This window comes from Centroberyx affinis, unplaced genomic scaffold, assembly GCF_046629955.1.
Source record: "Centroberyx affinis isolate AG114_WGS23_722 - 3 ecotype Tasmania unplaced genomic scaffold, CSIRO-AGI_Caff_v1 ptg003800l_1, whole genome shotgun sequence".
In the NCBI taxonomy this organism is placed as follows: Eukaryota; Metazoa; Chordata; class Actinopteri; order Beryciformes; family Berycidae; genus Centroberyx; species Centroberyx affinis.
Window position 1 is genome coordinate 43,480 of NW_027281666.1, and position 21,863 is coordinate 65,342.

The 21,863-nt window shown below is 44.2% G+C and overlaps 2 protein-coding genes across 2 annotated transcripts; one reads left to right on the forward strand and one right to left on the reverse strand.

Annotated features, from left to right (window-relative positions):
* Window positions 1-158: 158 nt before the first annotated feature.
* Window positions 159-3,374, forward strand: LOC139662466 (tetratricopeptide repeat protein 9A-like). Its single transcript, XM_071541158.1, has 3 exons — window positions 159-702; window positions 1,353-1,535; window positions 2,564-3,374. Exons 1-3 carry the CDS (start codon window positions 231-233, stop codon window positions 2,644-2,646), a joined length of 738 nt encoding a protein of 245 aa, XP_071397259.1. The 5' UTR covers window positions 159-230; the 3' UTR covers window positions 2,647-3,374.
* A 3,083-nt stretch (window positions 3,375-6,457) lies between these two features.
* On the reverse strand, window positions 6,458-21,073 carry map3k9 (mitogen-activated protein kinase kinase kinase 9). Its single transcript, XM_071541156.1, has 11 exons — window positions 20,656-21,073; window positions 18,669-19,082; window positions 14,672-14,852; window positions 12,074-12,222; window positions 11,556-11,731; window positions 11,012-11,252; window positions 10,076-10,198; window positions 9,737-9,878; window positions 9,027-9,139; window positions 7,506-8,273; window positions 6,458-6,906 (listed from the first exon to the last, which is right to left on the reverse strand). The coding sequence occupies exons 1-11, from the start codon at window positions 21,071-21,073 to the stop codon at window positions 6,458-6,460; spliced, it is 3,174 nt and encodes a 1,057-aa protein (XP_071397257.1).
* Between the last annotated feature and the right edge of the window lie 790 nt (window positions 21,074-21,863).

A 21,863-nucleotide genomic window follows, 5' to 3' on the forward strand; every position in this document is an offset into this window, starting at 1 on the left:
CTGCCGGACCCCCTGGGACCGCTGGCCTAGTATTAACAACCAATCGGCTCGTCGGAGGGGGGAGAGGATAGGAGCGCGCATCGAGCAGGGCTGCGCACAGAAGACGTAGCTGCGTGCGACACTGGCGAGACGAAGACGCGAGTACGGCGAGAGGATGCAGTGAGGGGAGCCTGTATTTTCCCAGCTAAATGATAGTCTGGCGTTAGGGCAGCTACAATAACACATCAAAAATGAGTGTAAGCCAGACTGGGCACGACGGCAGCTCCAGAGCGGACGGCGGCGGCACCGGCAGCCTCACGGACAACGGCGGCGGCTCCCCGAGGCTCCAGCAGTGCGCTCAGCCTCCCAGCAGCCGGACCAAAGATGCCAGATATCAGCAGCAGCAGCAGCAGAGGCATCATGGTGGGTCGATGCTGAAACAGCCATCCCACTCCGAGCCAGCTGATGCCGTGCGACGGGCGCTCGACTTCAAGACCCAAGGCACCCAGTGCTACAAGGATAAGAAGTACCGGGAGGCAATCGGCAAGTATCACCGCGCTCTGCTGGAGATGAAGGGGCTGTGCAGGGTGCTGGGGGATCCAGACACCAGCTCCAAATCCCCCTCCTCTCTCCTGCCGACCATCAGCAAGTCCACATCGCTGACAGACGAGCAGAAGGGTGCGATGGAGAATGCGGAGCTGGAGTGTTACAACAGCTTGGCCGGTAAGCAGCGTTTCTCTCACATTTCACACACACAACACACCACACATTTAAAGGCTATTTGCTGTTCTCCTCAACAGAGAAAGATTTCAGGGAATACTCCAGAGCTCATGAATGATTCATAAAGAGTATGAGTCATTCCCAGGCTTACCCCACCATCGGCCTCACTTTCTTTTTGGATATTCACTTCATGTGGCTGGTTTATTTATCTACCCCTGGGCAAATTAAAGCATTATATTTATATTTGTTAGGCTATTTATAAAAGAATCATATTGTATTTCAGCGCATTGGACGACACGCATTAGCGCTTTTACAATACACTGAATGCAGAAAACATTAGGGACACTTACTCTTTTCAGGAATTGCACTGATGAGGTGAATCCAGGTGACAGCCATCATCCCCCATAGATTCCCCTTATTAAATCTCTACCAATCACAAAGGAGGAGATGTAGATAAAGAGAAGCAGATGAGTTAGAGAGGGATTTAAGACAACTGAGATGTGGATTTTGCAAAAAAGGGCTGCAACTCACTATCAGGGAGATGTCTGTGATATTTTATGCATTCAGTATAATTGAATTCAAACAATGGTTGATGCAGTGATATCAGCACTCCCTCTCTTCCCTCTCTCCCTTTGCTCTTTTCCCCCTTCAAGCCTGCCTGCTACAGATGGAGCTGGTGAACTACGAACGAGTGAAGGAGTATTGTCTGAAAGTCCTGCGCAAGGAAGGAGAGAACTTCAAAGCCCTTTACCGCTCCGGTGTGGCCTGTTACCACCTCGGTGACTTCCAGAAGGCCCTGTACTACCTCAAGGAGTCACACAAACAGGAGCCTTCAGGTTAGAGCCGATTGGCCGTGGCATTGTGGTCCAGTATTGTCTCAACAGTCTTGTCTTATGTCCCCCCATCCTCAACCCAGCAGGACTGTAAGGCAGGGTTTCCCAACGTTTTTCATGTCAAGAACCCCCAGATAAATCCGCATTAGACCACAGAACCCCATTTGATAAGATTATGTTGAAAGGAACCACATCTGAGAATTTTTTTTTGCTGTTAATCTTTGCTGTAGCTTGTTGACTTGGCACAGATTCATATACCTGTCTGTAGGTGGAGTGATAACCTCCAAGCAAAACAGCCGTCTTTATACATTCTCCCACTGTGCCAACATCTAGGGAGTGAGATGATAGTAGAATTTAAGTATTTCTCATTTTGCTGGAAACCTCTTAAGGACCCCTAGTGGTTCCTGGACCCCATCCCAGCTGGACCCCATTTTGGGAACCACTGCTATGATGAACACAATGGAAATAAGATTGTTATCTTACCTTTAAGAATAATGTGTGTGGTATGGTCTTCTAGGTAGTGGTATAGCCATTGTATTTGGATGTATTTGGATGTATGTAGTATTTTCTGAATGCTCAAAGCAAGTCTATTTAGTCAGTCACTCCAGTAGATATCAACACTCATCTTAAAATGGTTCATATCTCTGTACTACTGCAGTTCCCTCTAGTCATGTGAAAGCCTTGTAACTCCAATTTTGGTGATTTTCATGTTTTAACTTCAGTTGAAGGATTACATGGTTCTCTATGGGTTGAGGCAAATCTGACCACCCTTAGCCTTATGAAATCCTTTCAAACCCAATTGGATAAACCATTTCATGGTGGTTGAGCATTTTGGAGATACAGAATGGTGATGATTTACAAGTTTGCAAAGAAATTAATTCCTTATCAGTGGAATGTGAGTTTTTTAGTTTTTACACAATCATATTTTGGATTTCATATTTCAGTTTTATTGGAGAGGTATGAGCATATTGATGCACCGTTTCCTGTCTGAACAGGAAATAAAGCAGCCTTTTCCTGTCTTTGTTTTCCAGACACCAATGTCATCCGCTACATCCAGCTGACAGAGATGAAGATTCGCCGGAGCGCCCAAAGGGACAAGAAAGAGGCAACATAAACACTTGCTGTCCGATGACTTCTCACCCATCATAACTTTCAGCCCTGCTGTGTGCCACCCAGACCTTACACACCGCCACTCGGTGTGAAAAGATATATGTTTGCTTTTGCCTTGCACAGCGACCTCTTGCCAGTTATGTGATTTAACTTCACCATTGCGCGCTTGAAGCATTTTTTTTGGATCAGATACTGAGTTTCTGCTGCCAAACTGTCAAGTATGAGTACATCCCGAGTATATTTTAAACATTACAAACAAGTCTGATGCACTGCCAGTCAAAACATTGCACATACAGGCCAACACTTGTGATAGAGACAGGAGCAACAAAGTCCATAGAGCGGATCCAGCTTGTCTGTAGGCGAGTGGAACTGTAAACTAGCACCTACCCTCGCACAAGATGTCTTTTTAATGGCACGGAGTAAATGAGTAACAACCACCTATACTTCTACAATCATACTTTTATTTTTCAAGTACTACAAAAGATTTTTGAATACTCTTGATAAAATCTAAATAAAAGGTGCTTTCCGTAAAATAGGTTTTAACTCAAAGTGTGGGCAGAACATCATGAGCACATGGTTGCCAATTGCAGTATGAATTTAAGAGACATATCACAAAATGTATATAAGCTACTTTATAGAAATTGCAAGAAAATATAATGGAGAGACAAGCTATTTGTGTCTTGTTTATTAATGCCAAACGAAGCACTTCATTCACAGCATATATCAACAAAAATACTGTATGTTCAAGTTTACTGTTAAAGTATGTGTGTAATAAAAGTGTCTATTGATTGAAGTACAGTTTTTGTGTTGCTCTGGTACATTTCACTCCTCACAAACTATGTTCTTTACAAGCTATAAATAGATCTTTTTGTCTGCAACAGCTGCCTTGCAGATGGTTCTATCTATTAATCATCCTATAAAAATGCTTATCAAACCACATAAATAACAAGTGAACCGAAGCTGATTGAAATGATTTCATACCTTTTCCTCTTGGTAGTTGCCATGGTGAAACTGGATAACAAGCTGGGTCACCGAGTTGATTTCCCACATGATGATGGAGGCATGATATAATAAGGCAGAAAAGCAGCTTGGTATAATAGTCGTTTAATAGTGGAAGCACAACTTGAAAGTAATATGAATATTTTCACTTTGCCTCACTCATATAGGCTACTCTTTAATTGAACGGGGAAACACGGACGCTTAAAAAAAAGAAGAGGCAGCACAGTTGAATAGTTTACTACGATTTTACTCAAATCAGTGTGTTCCAGTGCAAATACAAGTCAGTCAATAACAGTATTGTCTCCAATCTGAAATATTGTCCATCAGCAACAGTAAGATCAGCTTATTCATGGTAATATTTCAAACAGTTAATGACACCTTAGCTACTTTCAACTAGCACCCTTAGTTGAAATACTGTGTTGTACATCGAGCATTATCACATTCTCCACACTCCTCAGAGAAAAAGCATTCACATTTACATATACATTGGTTCACACTTAACGATGAATTAACTCGAGAGATCAAATCTCAGTGGATGCAGTATCCCGGGCTGAGAGGTCACTTGAAAACTTGAAAATAAAATGAGAGGAACAAGCATTAACCATGTCTCCCTACCAGACCGGGGTCAGATAATTATTTAAAAATAATTGTTAGCCTTTTTTTTAACCTGCTTGGAATACTAGATGGGTGGGGTTTAACACACAGGGCAACAAAATGAGTGCCAGATAGATGAGACAATCACAGAAAAATCTGAAAGTCTATTTAGTATGTTTTCCTGTGATAGACAACTTACCTGGCACTACCTGAATTCTCCTAATGCTGTAAATCTCTCCATGTGTTACTCCAAGTTGGTTAAAACACACACTAAGAATTATTTGCAAATACTATTTGACCCAGGTCTGGTCTATACAAACAACAGTAAAATGTGGAAACAGAATTTGAGATGTAGGCAGTGTGCAGAACCCAGTTTGCATGCCTTTAGTTCAGTAAGACAACTTATTTTGGACTGTCAGACTGTACTAAACTATTTGCACCCTTGTTGAAGAAATTAGGAAAAACTGAAGTAAAATAAAACTGAAGATAATTTCAAGTGTTGTGAAAAAGACAGCAATAACTCAAGATGCAGCAAGTGTTGCATTGAACTACAAGTTAAATGTAGCTATTCTCAGCTGTCATGAAACCTAATGAGTCCTGCACCTTCAGAGTCAGCGGGGTGTGTTGTGCACGCCGCTGCAACAGATGGACGGTTATAAAGCGTCTCATGCCTGAAACAAACAACTGAAAAATGAATAAATAAATGCATTTTCTCGCAAGCCAGATCACACTCTCAAAAACATTCATGAACAGCATTAAGGAGTGTCAAAAAGCAAGGCAAATACAATGAATTAAAAAAATAAACCATCAAATAAATAAATGAATCAATAAATAAAATAAATCAATACAAACATAAATAATCAGGAATCAACTTTCACATGCCACCGGGGCTTGTTTCCACTGTGCGCCATTCAAGACTCATGCAGCTTGTCCCTTATAGAACGTAAACACTCTTTCCACTCATCCTAGCTTGAGCAACAGTTTATGAGGCAGACAATTCACAGAGTTACAAATACAAAATGTTCCCTTTTACTTTGGAGAAGTGTTTCTCAACTGGTGGGTTGGGACCCAAAGGAGGGTCGCAAGCTACTCTGGCAGGGCCGCAGACAAAGAATACATTACATAGGGAATTAATGAGTTATTTGATATATCGGTAGTGACTCCCCAATGCAAAACCAGTTGAGAACCAGCGGTTTAGCAGACAATCAGCCTCACTCAAATGGTCACATTCTTGTTTATAGTACAGTTTACCATACAGGGCTCGAGACGATGTCGGACATTACTGTACGAACAATGTTTCAAGACTGTGGGTTGCTAATGCAAAGAAGTGCTCATATTATACAACAGCATCCCTTTAATCGGGATATTTTTAGAAGTGAGTGGTGATGACAGGTGCTCAGTACAAAACGGGGATCTACGAGACAAAACAGCGGCTGCAGAACTGACAGCCGCTAGCACAACAGAGTGAGATATACAAATGAATTCAAGTAACACAAAGAAAGTTTTTGCAGAGGAATTACAAATAATCATAGACAGCGTAAATCATTTTTTTAAACAGCAATGGAAAATCTGAAGCTTTACATTCATGATGCTTTCCAAAAGTGCACTTCATAAAATGCACAATCTTGAACTCGAGCTTGAAATTAAGAGGGAAAATATGTAAAGCTTTGTGAAACTGTCAGTGCCTTTGTGCTGTAAAGCATATAGTCAAACCGTTACATTTGCTGTTTCCCGGGACAGAAACCTTTACAACATGACCAAATGACAAATGACAGCGTATCTGTAAGTGAGAAGAACCAAACAAATGGATCGTTCTGTCCTTCTAATGCATTAACAACCAGACCTGGATCAAATAATATTCCCAAATACTTTTCATGGTTGGTTTTAGCCTTCATGGGTGCCAGATGGGGGGAGTTTGCCACATAGGACAATACAATAAACGTCCGAAATTTCAAATAATCACAGTAAGTGTTTGAAAGTCAATTTTGGATGTTTTCCTGGGATTTGCAACTTATCTGACCCTATCTGAAAGGTGTGGATGGGGCAAACCCCGCCCATCAGATACTCATTAAAGGTAAAAACAAATGCGAAGATTATTTGCAAGTACTAATTGACCCAGATCTTTAAACAATCCAAAGCCTAGTAGCAGGGAAATTCTCCTCCTTGCATTGTACCTCTGGAAACTGGTAGGAGGTCTGGATCTGTACACACAGGGGGCCGAGTTAGGACCAGAACCCAGGCCTGTAGCGGTAAGGTGAGTCTTTGGGAAAGCTGAGCTCCGGTCTGCAGAGCGGGAGCGTTCCGTCCCGGCACTGTCCTTCGTCCCGCTGATCCAGCAGGTTGTTGTTGTTCCTGCGCGGGGAGTAGGGTGTCGGGGCCTCCATGGGGGTCGGCAGCACCGCCACGTCTCTCCCAAACTCCACAGTGGGAGGGGTCTCTGTGCTGGAGGTGTGGGCGGGGGACTCGCCGTTTCCCAGGCTGCCCCTGGGCCTCCCTTCGGCCCAAAACACGTCACAGCGCGCCCGCGGTGAAGGCCGCGGCCGAGCCACAAAGTCCAGGGTTTTGGGTCGTTCGGGAGCGCAGCGGCGACGCGGTGTCGGAGGAAACACCACGTTTGGGTCCGGGAGCCGGGGAACCTCAGAACAGTCTTCCTTTAAACCTCTGAAAACACCTAGTCAAGTAAACAGAGAGAAGATGCTCAAGCTAAAGATTTAATGATTCCAGACTGAATCCAATAGGGGTAGACCGATATTTTGGTCTGCTGTTATCAGGCCAATATTGGAGTTTTATTAAATATCGGATATCGGCCAGTCGATGCTGTCCACTGCCAATAATCCTACTGCTAATAAACCACAATCCTCTCAGACTACAGTTATATAAAAATAGTCTGTAACACCTGCAATGAAGTATAATTTTCTTTGCATGTTTTTTTATTCATTTAATTGTTCAATAATGGGGTTTTTATTGTTAACCATTTCTTCATTTAAAGGCCTTATGTATCCCAGAGTTTCTCCAGTGATTGAATAGATGAGATGGGACTAATGGTTTCATTAGTCTGAGTTTCAATGGAGAGTTTTAGTGTCCCAAGATGGTCTAAATGCTGTTTCAGAAGCTTTCCCACCCTGACAAGAATACAGTTCTGGGGGAGACACTGAATCCTTGTAATTTCTGTCATTAAAATGGTAAAATTTTAAGATATTGCCTTATTGGTCAAATCCTTATATCCAACATACATCTAGTAGAAATTAGAGAGACACTTCAAGACCTTACCTGTGTTCTCTAATGTTGTTTTTTCTGGTAAAGGTTGGAGATTATTCAGAGGGCTCTTCTTGATGGCTCCGTCTGACGGGGTTCGACGTAAGTTGCGCGAGGAACTCGGGGCGGAGGGCACGTGGGTCGGTGTGAGAGACTGGCGGGGGTTACGCTTGAAGCTCTCCAGGTGAGTGTTGACCAGCGGGTTGATAGGGGCTTGGAGGGACTGAGGCTGCGAGGCGGGAGGAGGGGCAGGAGCCTGCCGGGGTGGCGTGGCGGGCCGGCAGACTAACAACTCCTCGCTGTCGGAACGCAGCAGCGAGCGAGTCGAGTTACAGTCGGACACGGACGATAAGGACAGCAGCGTAAAAGAGGGGGGCAGGCCTCGCTCGGGCAGCGAGGGCGCCGAGGATTTCAGCGGGCTTTCCCGTCGGAACAGTCTGCGAGTCGGAGGGCTGGTGCTCCGCCTCTGGCCCCCCGTCCTGTGGAAGAAGCCCTCCCATCGCGGTTTGATGCTCTCCTCAGGCTGGGCCAGAGTCAGCAGGTTGAAGCCCAGTCCCACGGCCGCCAGCAGAGCGCCGCAGCCCAGCAGCACCAGCTCGGAGCGCCGGCCCCCGCCCGGACTCTTCCTGCTCGGGGGTGTTTCTGGGACCTGGCTGCTGGGGCAGTACTCGCTTCCATCACTGTCAGCAGCAGCCGTGTGGCCCTCCCTCTGGAAGGGGATGCAGAGGTAGGACTGACCAGGAGAGGCTCCTGGCTCAGTAGTGAAGCAGCAGTCTTCATTCTCTGAAAACAGGATGATTCACAGGCTAACATCACTGTGCTTGTCTTGTAAAGGGGAACAAGTCTGTACAATGATGCGTATGCTTCATATCAAACTGCTGCTTGTTGTGTACTTGCATTCACAATATTACAACACACAGGACAACAGTACGCTACGCAAAGTGGATGAGCCTTCATCATACTGTACAAATTCTTCTAAAGGAGAGAGAGTAACTAAACCCCAAACCCAAATCTGTGTTCAGCCTGACATCTAACGGTACAATGCATGCTACTGAAAAGGCCATCTGCTATTGACTGATCTTGGTGCCAGATGATGTAACCACCTGGCACCTACCTACTCTATAGAAGGTGACATCACCTGACACCAAAGATCAGCCAATAGAAGATGGCCATTTCATAGCATGCTTTGTACCATTAGATCAGGCTTTATACAGATTTGTGTTTACTTACTACTATACCATCATTATTTTAATTCCATTTATGCAGGTATGGTTTGCTGAGCATTATGCTCCTTTTCAGCAACACCCGGTTCACATTCATACAGTTATGCACATCCACATCTGGGAGCTGCCTAGTTGAACCACAGTCTTGACTCACTTTCCCCATCCAGACTTTCCCAGCCAGTCTGTGGACTTACAGCGTCCTTCCTGCCACAAGCCCACTGCTCTAACCTTTAGGCTACAGCTGCTCCCCGCATTATCATGCGGAGCGTTCTCATGCCAGGGAAAATAAACCAGCTAAGCCAGTCCTGCTTACCCATCTCCACCAGGCTTGGCACTCCAGGCACAGCTGGGCTGTGTCGAGGGGACCGACGCAGGTTTGGGGCGCTGCAGGACCGCTGCCTGCTCTCCTCATGGGCAGGCTTCACACTGTCAGGTAAAAAGGGTAAAGATCATTAAAAGCCTTGTTTTTTCAGAATGAACATGCACAGTACCAACGGCACTGCATGATCAATAAAGCACAGATTTTCATAAGCCTGCTATGATTCATTTCCATAACTGATCATGTGGTCTTGAAACAAAATACAGTGATGTAGTGGTGGAGAAAAGAACAGAATTAGGCACTCCAGACAGATCACTATAAGGTGAACAACCATTAATATAATACAAAAATGGATTATAAAATGTATTTTTTAAGGTGTAATAAGTAAGATATTCACTGTCTCACAGCTCAAAATAACCATAATACATCTGCATTCCCAATCCCCAATTCCTTGGTTTCCAATAAAAGTTTACTTAATGCCCCTTTGAATATTCTTTAAATATTTTATTTATTTTATTATTATTATATTATTGTTATTATTTTCTGAAAAGGCCCTATTTTCATGCAGGCGACATTAGTAAGATATGACCTACTCCAATGTATAATAAGAATTTTAATCAAAGAGATTTATATCAGCTAAAAAAGCTGGGCAAACTCTATTTCCTAACTAAAAAGGGCAGTAAGGTGAGTTGAGGTGGGTTTACCTGGCGTCAGCGCTGTGCTCCCTGAGAGGCCCGGAGCCACGGGACCTGCCCTTCTTCCTGGATCCCTTCCTCTCCCCCTCGTCTTCATCCTGCTGGAAACCTGCGTTGCGACCCCAGGCTGTACAGCCCTCCCCCGGGGTGACTGCAACACAACAGAGATTTGAAAAGGATTAAATTTAGACGACAAAAGCCAAACATTAAAGCGCTTGATATGAATAATTGATTAATGCCTCAACTGTGAGAACTCAGTGTATATGGACTTGTCTTCTGCGTTCCATGATAGTTAAGATCAATAAGTTTTGATTGAATTTTAAATATTCAATGCGGACGGTTGCTTACGCTGGATGGCTCTCAGGCGGGGCAGCATTGGCGGACTGGTAGGAGGGCTGGAGCCGCTGCTGAGCAAACTCCTGCGCCGGTCATGTGAGGGTGAAGCCTGCACTGTGATTTTGTGCTGAAAATCTAAATCGGGGTTTCCAAAAAACAAATATTAGCTTTCAAGGAAGAAATCAAACCAAAAATGTAATTTTAACAGTTTATTTTCATATATTTGTGTTTTCTTCCCTCTTCTTTTTCTTGTTCTTCTAATATAAGGTGTATGCATTATATTCAAGTCTTAATCTTTATCTGTATTCTGTGGGCATCTGAATAAACAATTAACACTAAACATTTTAAAGCTGCAATATGCAAAATTGCAACTTTTCTGACATTAAAATAACAAATAAATAGGACATATTACACATTATCAGTCTAGACCCTGTGTATACATGCCTAAATACCCCATTTGCCTGAAATTGTCATTTCAATGATGTTCGGGATGTTTTAGGGTGTGTACCATCTGCTGTGGGCGTGTTGTATGGGTGTGTGTGAGGCTAGTGGCAACACTGCAGGGAAGTCATAGCAATAACAGCAGTGGCAGAAAACAGTAAGAGAAGAAAGTAGAGGAAGAAGCTAAATGCTCAATTAAGAAATGTTCAAAAACATGCTGAACATCGGCATTGCTTTTTTTATTACAGATTGCTACCGATTACTAGTTTTCGCCATCTGCTTCTTCAACCCCTGTCGAGGCTTTATGGATGCTGCAGCCTCAGGCTAGATCCTGTCTCAAAGTAGACAGCTCAACAAAATGAGTGACAAGTGTTGGGGTGGGAAGTTGACCAACTGAGGAGGAGGAGGAGGAGGAGGAGGGCGGGACTAACAAGACACTTCCTGCCTCAAGGCGAAAAGCTGCATATTGTAGCTCTAACTAACAGCAGTGCAGTTAGTTGACAGTACCTGAGGGCAAGCTGATCCTGTTCCCATCCTTGAGTTTAAGGCGGCTGCGGCGGAACTTGCCCTGCCTGCTCTCCACGCGGGGCTTCTCCTGGTAGAGCTGGTGGATGATGATGTTGAGCTCTCGCTCCAGGATGTGGATCTCCCGCTCCGCCAGCTCCTGCTCGCGCCTCCTCAGCGCCTCCTCCTGGCACTTCTGCTGCAGCGCCGCCCGGCTCAGCTCCTCCTCCCACGATCGCAGCTCCTGATGGGACAAAAAAGAAAAGGTTGAGCAAATATCCGCAGTCATGGTTAAAATAAATAATTTTAATAAGGCTGTATTCTAATATCATCCCTAAACTTCCTTCGTTCTCCTGAAATTACTAAGCAAGTATAACCATGATGCCAACAGATACTTGCATATCAACAGAGGATGCATGTCAGAGTAGACCGCTGTTTTTGGCACATAGGATACCATTTTGTGTATTCTAGTGCAACTGTTCATATTCTTAATTGGGAAATTGTCAAATGAATTCAATGAGTCAATCATAAAACCACCCATTCCCACCTTCTCCTTGGTCCTCAGCTGATCAAACATTTCCTGTATCTCCAGTTTCCAGTCATCCTGCAGAGAGTGGAAGGACTCTGCTGGCATCTCGAAAAAGCCCGACTCCTCGATGGCCGTCAGCTGGTCCAGAACACTAGTGAAGTGCGGCCGGCAATGAGGGTCTGGGCTCCAGCAGTCTGCGGTGACAGATGAAAACGACAATCTCAAAATTGGGGCGAATTTTGGTGCAAGACAAAATTTGTTTTGGCTCCATAATGCCTCCATAGATTTGTCATTTTTGATGCAATTCACTCATAGTTGAGGAGTGATTTTGGTGGGTGTTTAAACAACTAAGAATCTAATGCTTACTTCTTAATGTTAAATAGTATCTTTTTGACCTATGGCCCACCACTCATGTTACATTTTGGCCCTTGACCCTGCATTAACCACTGTGTAATAATCACTATCCAGTTTAGAGGAGAATAGAAAAAAGTCATGTATATTGAATATACTCTGATATCAGATAGACTCCTTCTTACCCTCCATAAGTCGTGCGAAGGGCTCGGGACAGGTTGAGGGAACGGGCAAAGCCAGTTTATTCATCGCCACTCCATAAGCCACCGCTAGACCATCGATTCCCCGGAACGGCACCTCTCCTGTCAGCAGCTCCCACAACAGGACGCCGTAACTTCATTGTTAAAAATAAAAGAAAGAAAAAGATAGCAAGCGGTGACAAAGGATCCTGAGCATATTGATGAATACAATTTGGGTATACAAATTCAAAAAATGTGCCGCCATTAGGTTGTGCAAAGATGATACTTGCTGAGATAAGAGACCTGATTGAACTGCAACTTCTGATTGCATGATTTGAAACATTCTGGTGGATCTAAAGATAAATGTGTATATGAACATGAAGCAAGATGCTGCTGAAAAAGAGCATGTGTATTCAGTAACCCCTCTCTGTGTGAATAAAGGTTAAAGCAAGAATAGAAAAACACTCTTTTGCACTCTACTCACTGTAAATATCAGTGCGAGACAGGAAAGGTTGGAATCAGAAAATGCCATCACAGTAGAGTGCAGGTGGATGTAGCTGACAGATCCATGTGACTGACTCATGTGAATCCACCACAGCAAATGGAGGTAATGCCAAGACCACACACAGACACTCACTTCAAACCAGGAATAAACCTTACAGTTTCTGGAGAATAGACTAGTGGGGTTATTGCCGTTGTTATAGTATCTCCATTTTCCCCATCCAAATTCTGGCAAATGAGGGCAATTTACACCAGACCATCAAGTAGCACTTTAACAATTAGCATTTGTTTGAGCTAAATTAACTTTCAGATGCTTTGCTGTGATTGTCTACACTTCCTGGTGGCCACTCGGTCCTCTCATCTCATTCTGTTAACAACTCCTAAAACCAGATCTACATCCGGCCTTGCATCTTTCCAGTCAGCTGCTGTCTCTGACTGGAATGCATTACAAAAACACCTTAAACTGGATAACTTCATCTCCATCCCGGCCTTCAAAGACGCCATCTCACACCTTTTTACAGATTCTTGCAGCTGCTTCCCTATTTAACTACTCAACTATCTAACCCTTTTCTTCAGTTTCTGCTTGTTGAACGCCCATACCTACCGCCGTTGGCCTAGGCCACTTTCTGTGACACACTGCTCGCTAATGAATCCTGTAATATCTGTAACAGACATTTACTCTCTTTTATGCTTGTAATAATCTTGTCTTCTATGCTTGAATATCCTTGTTATTAACTTTTATGCCTTGTTTCTGCTAAACGTTTGTATTGTTGTGTATATTTGCTATTGTCTTTTAACCTATCTTTTCTCCCTCACAGCCCCCCCCCCCCCCCCCCCATCAAGAAGCTTATGCCTCTTGTCAGGCCATCATTGTAAATAAGAACATGTTCTTAATTGATTTCGCCTGGTTAAATAAAGGTTAAATAAAAGTATTGTCTTATGTAATGCCCACCCATGTGGCACCGAAGTAAGGTAAAACAAACCATAAAATACCATTAGACCCAGGTAGCATAGACTGAGAATCATGGACTAGTGAGCCAGTGTAATTCCCATCCCCGGTTAGGAGTCCTGAGGACATTCGTCTCCCCATCACTGCTGTTATAATGCACACTGCCTCCTCTTGGCTCTCTCATCTATCACCCTTTAATCCTGTTTTAGAAAGGGAAACCCCACATTCAGTCTGGAATAGCTGAGCTGGCCCGTTAATGCCACTGCAGTTGGTCCTGCCTGCACACTGAGCCTGTCTCATGACAATGAAGCAGATCAGCAGAAGACAGGAAAATGAGAGTGACAAATGGGACTATAATGAACAAACTATTAATCACACATAGCATCATTAAATATGAAAATGAATGCGGGTATGCAGTATGTTTACACAGATACAAGTTCAGCTTTACTTTTGTGGTCTTAAAAGAGAACTATCCAAATTCTTAAATCTGAAGTTGTCAAATAAATTCTTCTAGTTCAATGTGGTTCAGATCCAGAACAAAGGCAAATAACTTGTCTAAAGCAGTAGAGATCAGACTAATAACAAAGGGACTGAAAAAAATAACTGTAAACCTATATGATCACAGTTAATATGTATATAAATTAATAAGTGTATGTCTACAACTATGCAATTTGTGCTATACTGTTGCGCAGAAATCCCATTGTATTTTTCATGTTGACTTCACAAAACTAATTTCCATGAAAGAGACAACGTACATGTATTGCTTTATTGTATTAGATTAGATTGTATCAGACTGTATAAAGTCGATATCACATCCCTTCATTAAATGAAAAACACATGATGCTCTAGATGACTTTTCATGCCATATAGTGAATTTGAATGTGTATTTATAGAGTGATTTGAATAGTCTACTTTCCATTGTATATTTTGTACCTATCTCATTATATGTGACCTCCTGTTCTTGTACCATGTGTCAGTATGACCTGTGTTACTATATAAGTTGTTACATTGTCTGCAGCATCGCCACCAGAACCACACATTGTTTTTGTGCTTTGCGATTAACTTTCTTCTGGTTCTGGTTCTGATTTCAGCTCAGTTCTACAACCTGCAGAACAGATGCAGTTTGCGGCTGCATCCGCCCCCGTTCTGCCCACCTCCAGACGTCGCTACCCTTGGAGAAGGTGGATGAGCGGATAACCTCAGGAGCCATCCAGGCATAGGTGCCGGCGGCGCTCATCTTGGTCGTGCGGTGCCACTCTCGAGCCAGGCCAAAGTCTGTGATCTTCAGAGTCTTGTTGCTAAGGTCTTCCATCTCAACCCGCTCAAGGATTAGGACTGGAGCGGATATACGGAGCACCCGGGAGAGGACGGTGGTAGAGGTGTGGGGAGTGATAAGGGGAGGGGGGATTTCGGTTGGATGGGCAAATTGGAGGATGGAGGGGGAGGTCGGAGGATGTGGGGGAATAATCATGTGTGCGGATCGGTAGGTGGATTGATGGTAAAGTAAAAGGTTTCAGGTAATCATTACCAGGATTGAAATGTGGGGAGGGGCGTAGCAGCAGGATCAGGCCCACAATAAAACACAAAGCATGTGGAAACGCAAAAATGAGATACGCGGTAAATGAACAAAACAGGGTGCGGTTGGTGGGAGGCCGTGATGAAAGGATTGAAAGGATAAAAGCAGAGTAGAGAACAGGAGAGAGAGAACAAAAGAGAGGGAAACCATGAAGTGTTGAGCCATTAAGACAGAGGAAAGCAGAGATGAAAAATACAGACCTTTGATCAACGCTAAGAATCTCACTGAGTGGTTTTACAACAGTAGATCTCAACCGTACACAGATATCACAGTTAAACTACAGAAATAGTCTGTTTTGGCACACCCTTTTGCTCTAATAGGCACTAGAAAACAAGCCAATCCCAATGTACGACAGCAAAGCAGCTCTCCTCCTAACCACATGCTCTCCCCCATTCAGCTCTACAATGCCAGGCCATCTGCTGTGGCTGTGCCCAGTGGAGAGGGTGTGTCTCCAGGCTGCGGTGCACATCAAGGGACCCTTCATCTGCTGCTCATGTGGCTATAATGCTACAGAGGCTGTTTCCAAAGAAACTAAAACCCCGACACGTGGTAAAACTTCCTCGTCCTGTGTAGCTCCAGGAGGTAGAACATGGAACAAACGGAGCCAGGGTGAAGGTTCGGTTCCTCCTGGGGCCGCTCATGCTCGAAATGCATGCACTCACAGTAATGTATGGTGCTTTAGATAAGAGCATCCACCAAATGACATCACATGTTATGGGAAATGTAAGTGGTTGTTGAAAGGGACGAGGTAAACTCTCTAAGAATCATTTTAGGCAAGGGTGGAAGTCACTAAGTACATTTACTCACATTACTGTAATTGAATAGCTTTTTTGCGTACTTGTATTTTTTCACTTTAGCATTTCTTCAGTAATTTTACTTTTACTTAAGTACATTTCTCTTGAAGTGTTGTACTTCAATACATTTTAAATCACATCCATTACAGAGTATACATTTTGTGGCTCTCCCTGAGCATCAGAAACTGAATAATCGTAAATTGACAAATTGTGGAGCGATTCACAGTGAGAAGAGTAATCTGGCTTTACTTTATTTATGCACTTCATTTTGTAATTTCCAAATTTTCCAATTTAAAAAAAAGTGAGTTTGAACTCTGTTCTCTCGTCCTTTTAGAATTGCAAGGACAAGATCACATATAACAACATTCTCTTTTCTAAAAAGTAACTCAGTAACTTTTACTCAGTAAATTTTAAGTGAGTTACTTTTTACCTTTACTTAAGTAGATATTTACACCATTACTTTTACTTCTAAAAGGAATAGCTTGGTATTTTGAACCCTGGGCCCAAATAACATATTTTCTGTCATGATCCCTATTAGTAGAAACCATAACTTCACTAGCCACCTGCTCCACCCGTCTGGTAACACCGGGCGGCCCCCTCCCACTCTACTGCAATAGAAACCTAGGGGCATATGCGACAGTCTTACTTACAATACACATGATAAACGTTGTTTTGCTCACAGTATAATCATACCGGTGTCAGTATGTTATCTTGAAATTTTTTTTAAAAACTTTCTGTCAGCAGTTAGGTTTCTATTGCAGTAGAGTGAAAGGGGGCTGCCCGGTGTTACCGGACGGGTGGAGCAGGCGGCTAGCAAAGTTATGGTTTCTTCTAATAGTGATTTGGGCACAGAGTTCAAAATACCAAACTATTCCTTTAAGTAAAAAATCAGCAAAGTAATGAGAACATTTTAGTACTCTTTCCACCACTGATTTTAGGTATACACAAAAACTAGTGGATTGATCAGGATTTCTAAATGAAGAATTACTGAGTAGGACACAAAAGAAAAGAGAGTAAGGAGGAGGCTGTTTGTCCTATAACATAAATTTTGTTCTTGAGACATGTATTACTTTAGTCGGTTTTCAGGATTTATAGTTTTCCCCATAAGCTTGCTCTACCCCACATGTAATCTAAAAACCAATCCAACTCAGCTCTTCACCGCATCTCCCTGTCAGCGAAAGTCTGATTCCAAAGAGTTTGGTGAATGTTGCTAAAACAGAGATTTTTATGGGCAACTACTGAACCGGAGAGCTAACACAGAGCTGCTGTTCAGTAACCATGTGAACCATGTGATATACGGTACAGTTGTGAAGTCAATAATGTATAAAGGCATACACAGCATACCCCTCTCTAACCCTGCTTCATGGGGGAATTAAAGAAATGCCAAAACGGGGTGTGCACCCACGGTTTTTGAACAGGCGCATATGACAAAAATAAAGCACTTAAGTTCATAAGTTTCCGCACACAAGCATTTGAGGAAAAAAGATGCAGAGATGCAATAAAAATTCTTCTCTAGTGTCCAATTATGCTGATACAGAAAAGAGAAGATGCTTCTTTCATCTCTTTCTCTTCTTTTACTGAAGTGTTTGTGTGAAGGAACTTATAAAGTAAACTGCATAATATTATCCACCTACAGCTTCATCAGCACAGTGACAGGTTACAAGGTGAGTCTCAGTGTGCCCACTTCCTCGTCACAGCAGACGCACATCCTCAGCTCCTACTGTAACCACAGATTAGATGCTTCTGTGGGTTTGTATACTGCACTGTCATGTACTGCTCCTGTGCTGTGAAGAGGAGTCATGGGTTTTCCCCACTGAGCCCTGGATGGCAACTAGTTAGACTAGCTTAACACTTTAAAGTGGCCAATGGCACGCAAGGGCCTGAGCTGATCACCAGAGAATTGGGCCAATGGGAGGCAGGAAGCTGGTTGTATATATTGTTTGAGCCTCCAATGGGGAAGCTGGGGCAGAGCATTGGGCAAATCCCCGGTAATAGGCTTGGGATTTAGGGGATCCAGCCGGGTAAAATGCAAGATTACAACTCCTCCACACACACACATGCAAACTCCTTTTTCTTTCTACACTCATTATACATTTCTACACAAACTAGAACCACTGCATATCACAGCTTGTTTAGCACAGAGTTCAGCATGGTGTTATACTGTTGTATTTTAAAGGGGCATCAAGTAAGAATTTTACTATCCCACAGCACAAAATGACCATAATACATATATCTGTGGGGGGTTGATAGGGTTGTTGATTAATACTAATGACTTAACGATTACTCTGCCAGACGCTGAGATTCCTGGCTTTCAAAAACTTTCTCACTGTCCATACTCCCTCTGGAAACAACCCCCTTCCCTGTATTTTCAACTGTTCAAAGATGGAGGACGGTGCTACGAGCGAATGGCCGAACACATTTTGTTTGCAAACCAAAAAAAAAAGTACATTTTTTTGCATCATGATAAATTACCTCTCTTCACTATACCTTTCTGTTGGATCTCTGCTCTAATTAGCTAGCTTCCTCCTTCTGTTGTGAACATGTGACTTTTATATTTGTGTCCATTACCAGCTACCATAGGCTGTGTCACAGACCTGTTGATGCTGCAATTCGTTAGTTGCAGACAGAGTCAATAAAATGACTTAATGCCCCTTTAACACTAAAACTGTGCAAAAATGACAGTGAAGACTTTGCACAGCAAGCTATCACTGTGACAGAGCATTTTCTCACACTCGAGTAATCGCCTTGTCACGGTGATGAGACACAGAGAGACAATCTTACTGTTGCTGGACTTGAGGTCTCGGTGAATGATGGGGACGATGGCCTGGCTGTGGAGATAGTGCATGGCGCGGGCGATCTGCACGGCCCAGTCCACCAGCGTGCAGGGAGGGATGCGTTTCCCTGAGAGCGCCCGGTTGAGCGGGCCGCCCCGAGCGAACTCCATCACCAGGCACAGGTTTGGCTCCTGCAGGCAAACCCCCAGGAGAGCCATGATGTTGGGATGGTGGAGCATGGCGAAGAGCTTGGCCTCCTGGCGCACGCTCTCCAGAGTCTGTCCCACGTCCTCGTCGGGGTCCCGCCGCGCCGCCTTCACCGCCACCTCTTCGCCCTGCCATATTGCGCGGTACACCTTTCCAAATCCGCCCACCCCGATGATCTCCTCTAGGGTCAACTCTGAGAATTCAATCTCCAGAACTGAGGAGAGACAGGAGAAGAGGCCACAGTTAGAATTTAGAGTTAAGAGAGACAGACAAAGGAAAAAAATCCATATTTCCCAATATAATAACAATGTGATACATTATTGATCCCCGTGGGGAAATTCTGTTTTTCCCTCTCCATAGAGGTCGGAGATCAGGCTAATACAGACCAGCCCCACTGGAGCTGGTAGGGGTTCAGTATCTTGCTCAAAGGAACTCCAGCAGGGCGGATGCTTGCCAACAAGGGTCTTGAAATCAGGCCATCCAGTTGGAGGATGCTCTCTGAAAGCAGTAAGACACCCTGCTGCCCCAAATACTGGATCTGGTGTAACTATCCCTTGTGCTGTGAAACGAGGTTGAGCATCTGTCCTGAAATCTGGCTTGGACGTCAGGAGAAGAAGGAAGGATGGACGGAGAAGAAGACGCTCCTCTCCACTGAGTGTTTAAATTCAAGTGCACGTATCGTTGTGTGTGATGTGGAGTCTTGTCATGCACAGGAGCCTGGAGTGTGTCTGTGTTATGGGCTGCAGCTGTAAACATTCATGTTGTGTATTCCTAACAGTCTACTAAGCAGACTGACCTTGATGAATATTTCAGGCGGGATGGTATGTGTAAGTAGGCCAGCCGCCGCCGAGCATGAGACATGAAAGCCAGCAAAGACGGCGACAGCTAACAAAGACAGTGGAAGTAATGTGGAGCAACCAAACAACTGGAGCTGATCTTAGTCATATGGCCTTAAATGCACTCGGACATCAGTTTTAATAGCACATTTAGTGGTGATGCTTAGATGCAGAAATGAGATTTGGTACAATCTGTGGGAAATATAGGCTATATGAGCCTGTTAAAAGGCCTATGTAACTGCACAGCATCCCTCTGGCACGCTGTTTGTAAATGCCAATAAGAAGTAATGGTGCTTTCACATTTGGCTCCAGTGCAGTGCACTATAGGAGATTCTGCTTATGCTTACTGTATCTAAGTGTGCTAGAGGCCTTGGCTTGACATTCAGCTGCAGAGGCTTTTTCTGCACAAACACAATTTGACAGATGAACAGTTTTCACTCCCTTAGTCTTGCTGCTCAAATGGTGCAGGAACACAAGTATGGATGCCCATAAGAATGGATGCTGCAATGAAAAGCCACGCCAATGCATCTGCTTTACAGTGATAACAAAGGTTCACATCACACATAATGATAATATTACATGCATGGGGTATGCAAGTGACGTTTCCCATGACTATTCTGCTCAGCAATGCTCTCTGAGGATGAGGATGAGGAAGCACAATGTGCAACGAAATTTGGGCATCAAGGCGGGGTGCATCACTGAACGTGCTGGCTGCTTGTTTGACAGGCAGGATGATGAATAATGGTCCTGAAGCTGGCCCGCCGCGAGGATGCCCGCGCCTGTTTCTAGGCCAACAGAAGTGCACTGCGCCTACCATGACATAGCACTCTCACCGTGGGCTTCTCTGGCCTTATAACAAAGACAAGGGAAGACACTACAGCTTTGTGCTCCATCTTAGCCATAGCACATTGGTTTCATTTGCTGTGGCATGCAGCACAATGGGATACTCACGGTGCAGAGGAGGCACTGAGTAATCCGAATAGTACTGCTCCTCCAACGAGGTGTCCCGTATTTTCTCCTGAATGCCATTCCCACTACTGACATAGTTACTGGGGAAAATGCCGACCCGGTCCGCTATCATACCGGTCCACCAGCCCTCGTCTCCCGACACCAGGGAATCCTTGGACAGGACCTCCACCAAGTCCCCCTTCCGCAGGCTGAGCTCATCGTCCGCACTCGCCTCATAGTCGAAGACGGCCGTCCAGAAGCCCGAAGCGGCGGGTGTTGCAGCCGGCGCGCCGCGGATGCCGTTCTCCGGTGCTGCCGCCGCCGCCGGCCAGCGAAAAACATCTGTCTCCGTTTCATTCGATGCAGAATCGCAAGCCTTGGGACTCAAACTATTGTCCAAAGCAGGTTTGAAGACATCCATTGACGCGATCCATAGGGGCGACCTGGATCACTGCATCATCCACCTGACGCGGCTGGCGGCTCGGCTCGGCTCGGCTCGGCTCGCAGCGGAGAGCGGACTGAGCGCCCTGAACACAAACAAAGCTAAGTAGCGGCTAATCCCGCACACACACAGCTGAAAACACCGCTCGTCTGCTGCATCGTCTGCCTGTCAGTCTCCGCCTGGCTCCTATCAAACATAAAATTCCAGCTTCATGATTTCCAATGCACAATCCTGCACCCAATCATCTCTGTAACTCCTTGAACGCAATAGTCTTTATTCTAAGCCAATTGTGCCAACGTGCGAATCATCCCCGGCTTCCTATTGGTGCGCTGACACGTCAATCACAGTTTAGTCCCCGCCCTCCTCTCAGCGTCAAATGCCGATGTCTAACATATTTTACCATACAATAGCTAGGCCAATTAAACACATAACAGCAAGATTTTTTTTCTTCAAATTGTCTCCTTTATTTTGTTATTGACCCCCAAAACAAAAAAAACAAATCATAATAAAATAATCAACTTAAGGTTAATTTCCATGCATAATTCCCTGAAATAAAAACATAATTCATAGCAAGGAGTAAAAAACAGTCAACGTAACAAACGATCAAACAAACAATCCCACTATTTCAGTGATTTAATGAGAAGATAAGGTGTGTGTGTGTGTGTGTGTGTGTTATGTTGGCTGGAATTCAATCAATAATAGCTCCTCCATAAAAGCATCTTCTCTGTAAGTGAAGCAGAGAACAGCCATTCCACTTAACCAGAACTTT

Coding starts and splice junctions, on each gene's coding strand:
- map3k9 (XM_071541156.1), bottom strand. CDS start 21,073: ATGGATGTCTTCAAACCTGCTTTGGACAATAGTTTGAGTCCCAAGGCT. Junction 11,732..12,073: donor CTTCGCACGACTTATGGAGG/GTAAGAAGGAGT, acceptor CTGTCACCGCAG/ACTGCTGGAGCCCAGACCCT. Junction 9,879..10,075: donor CCGCCTGAGAGCCATCCAGC/GTAAGCAACCGT, acceptor GTTGTGTTGCAG/TCACCCCGGGGGAGGGCTGT.
- LOC139662466 (XM_071541158.1), top strand. CDS start 231: ATGAGTGTAAGCCAGACTGGGCACGACGGCAGCTCCAGAGCGGACGGC. Junction 703..1,352: donor GTGTTACAACAGCTTGGCCG/GTAAGCAGCGTT, acceptor TCCCCCTTCAAG/CCTGCCTGCTACAGATGGAG. Junction 1,536..2,563: donor ACACAAACAGGAGCCTTCAG/GTTAGAGCCGAT, acceptor TTTGTTTTCCAG/ACACCAATGTCATCCGCTAC.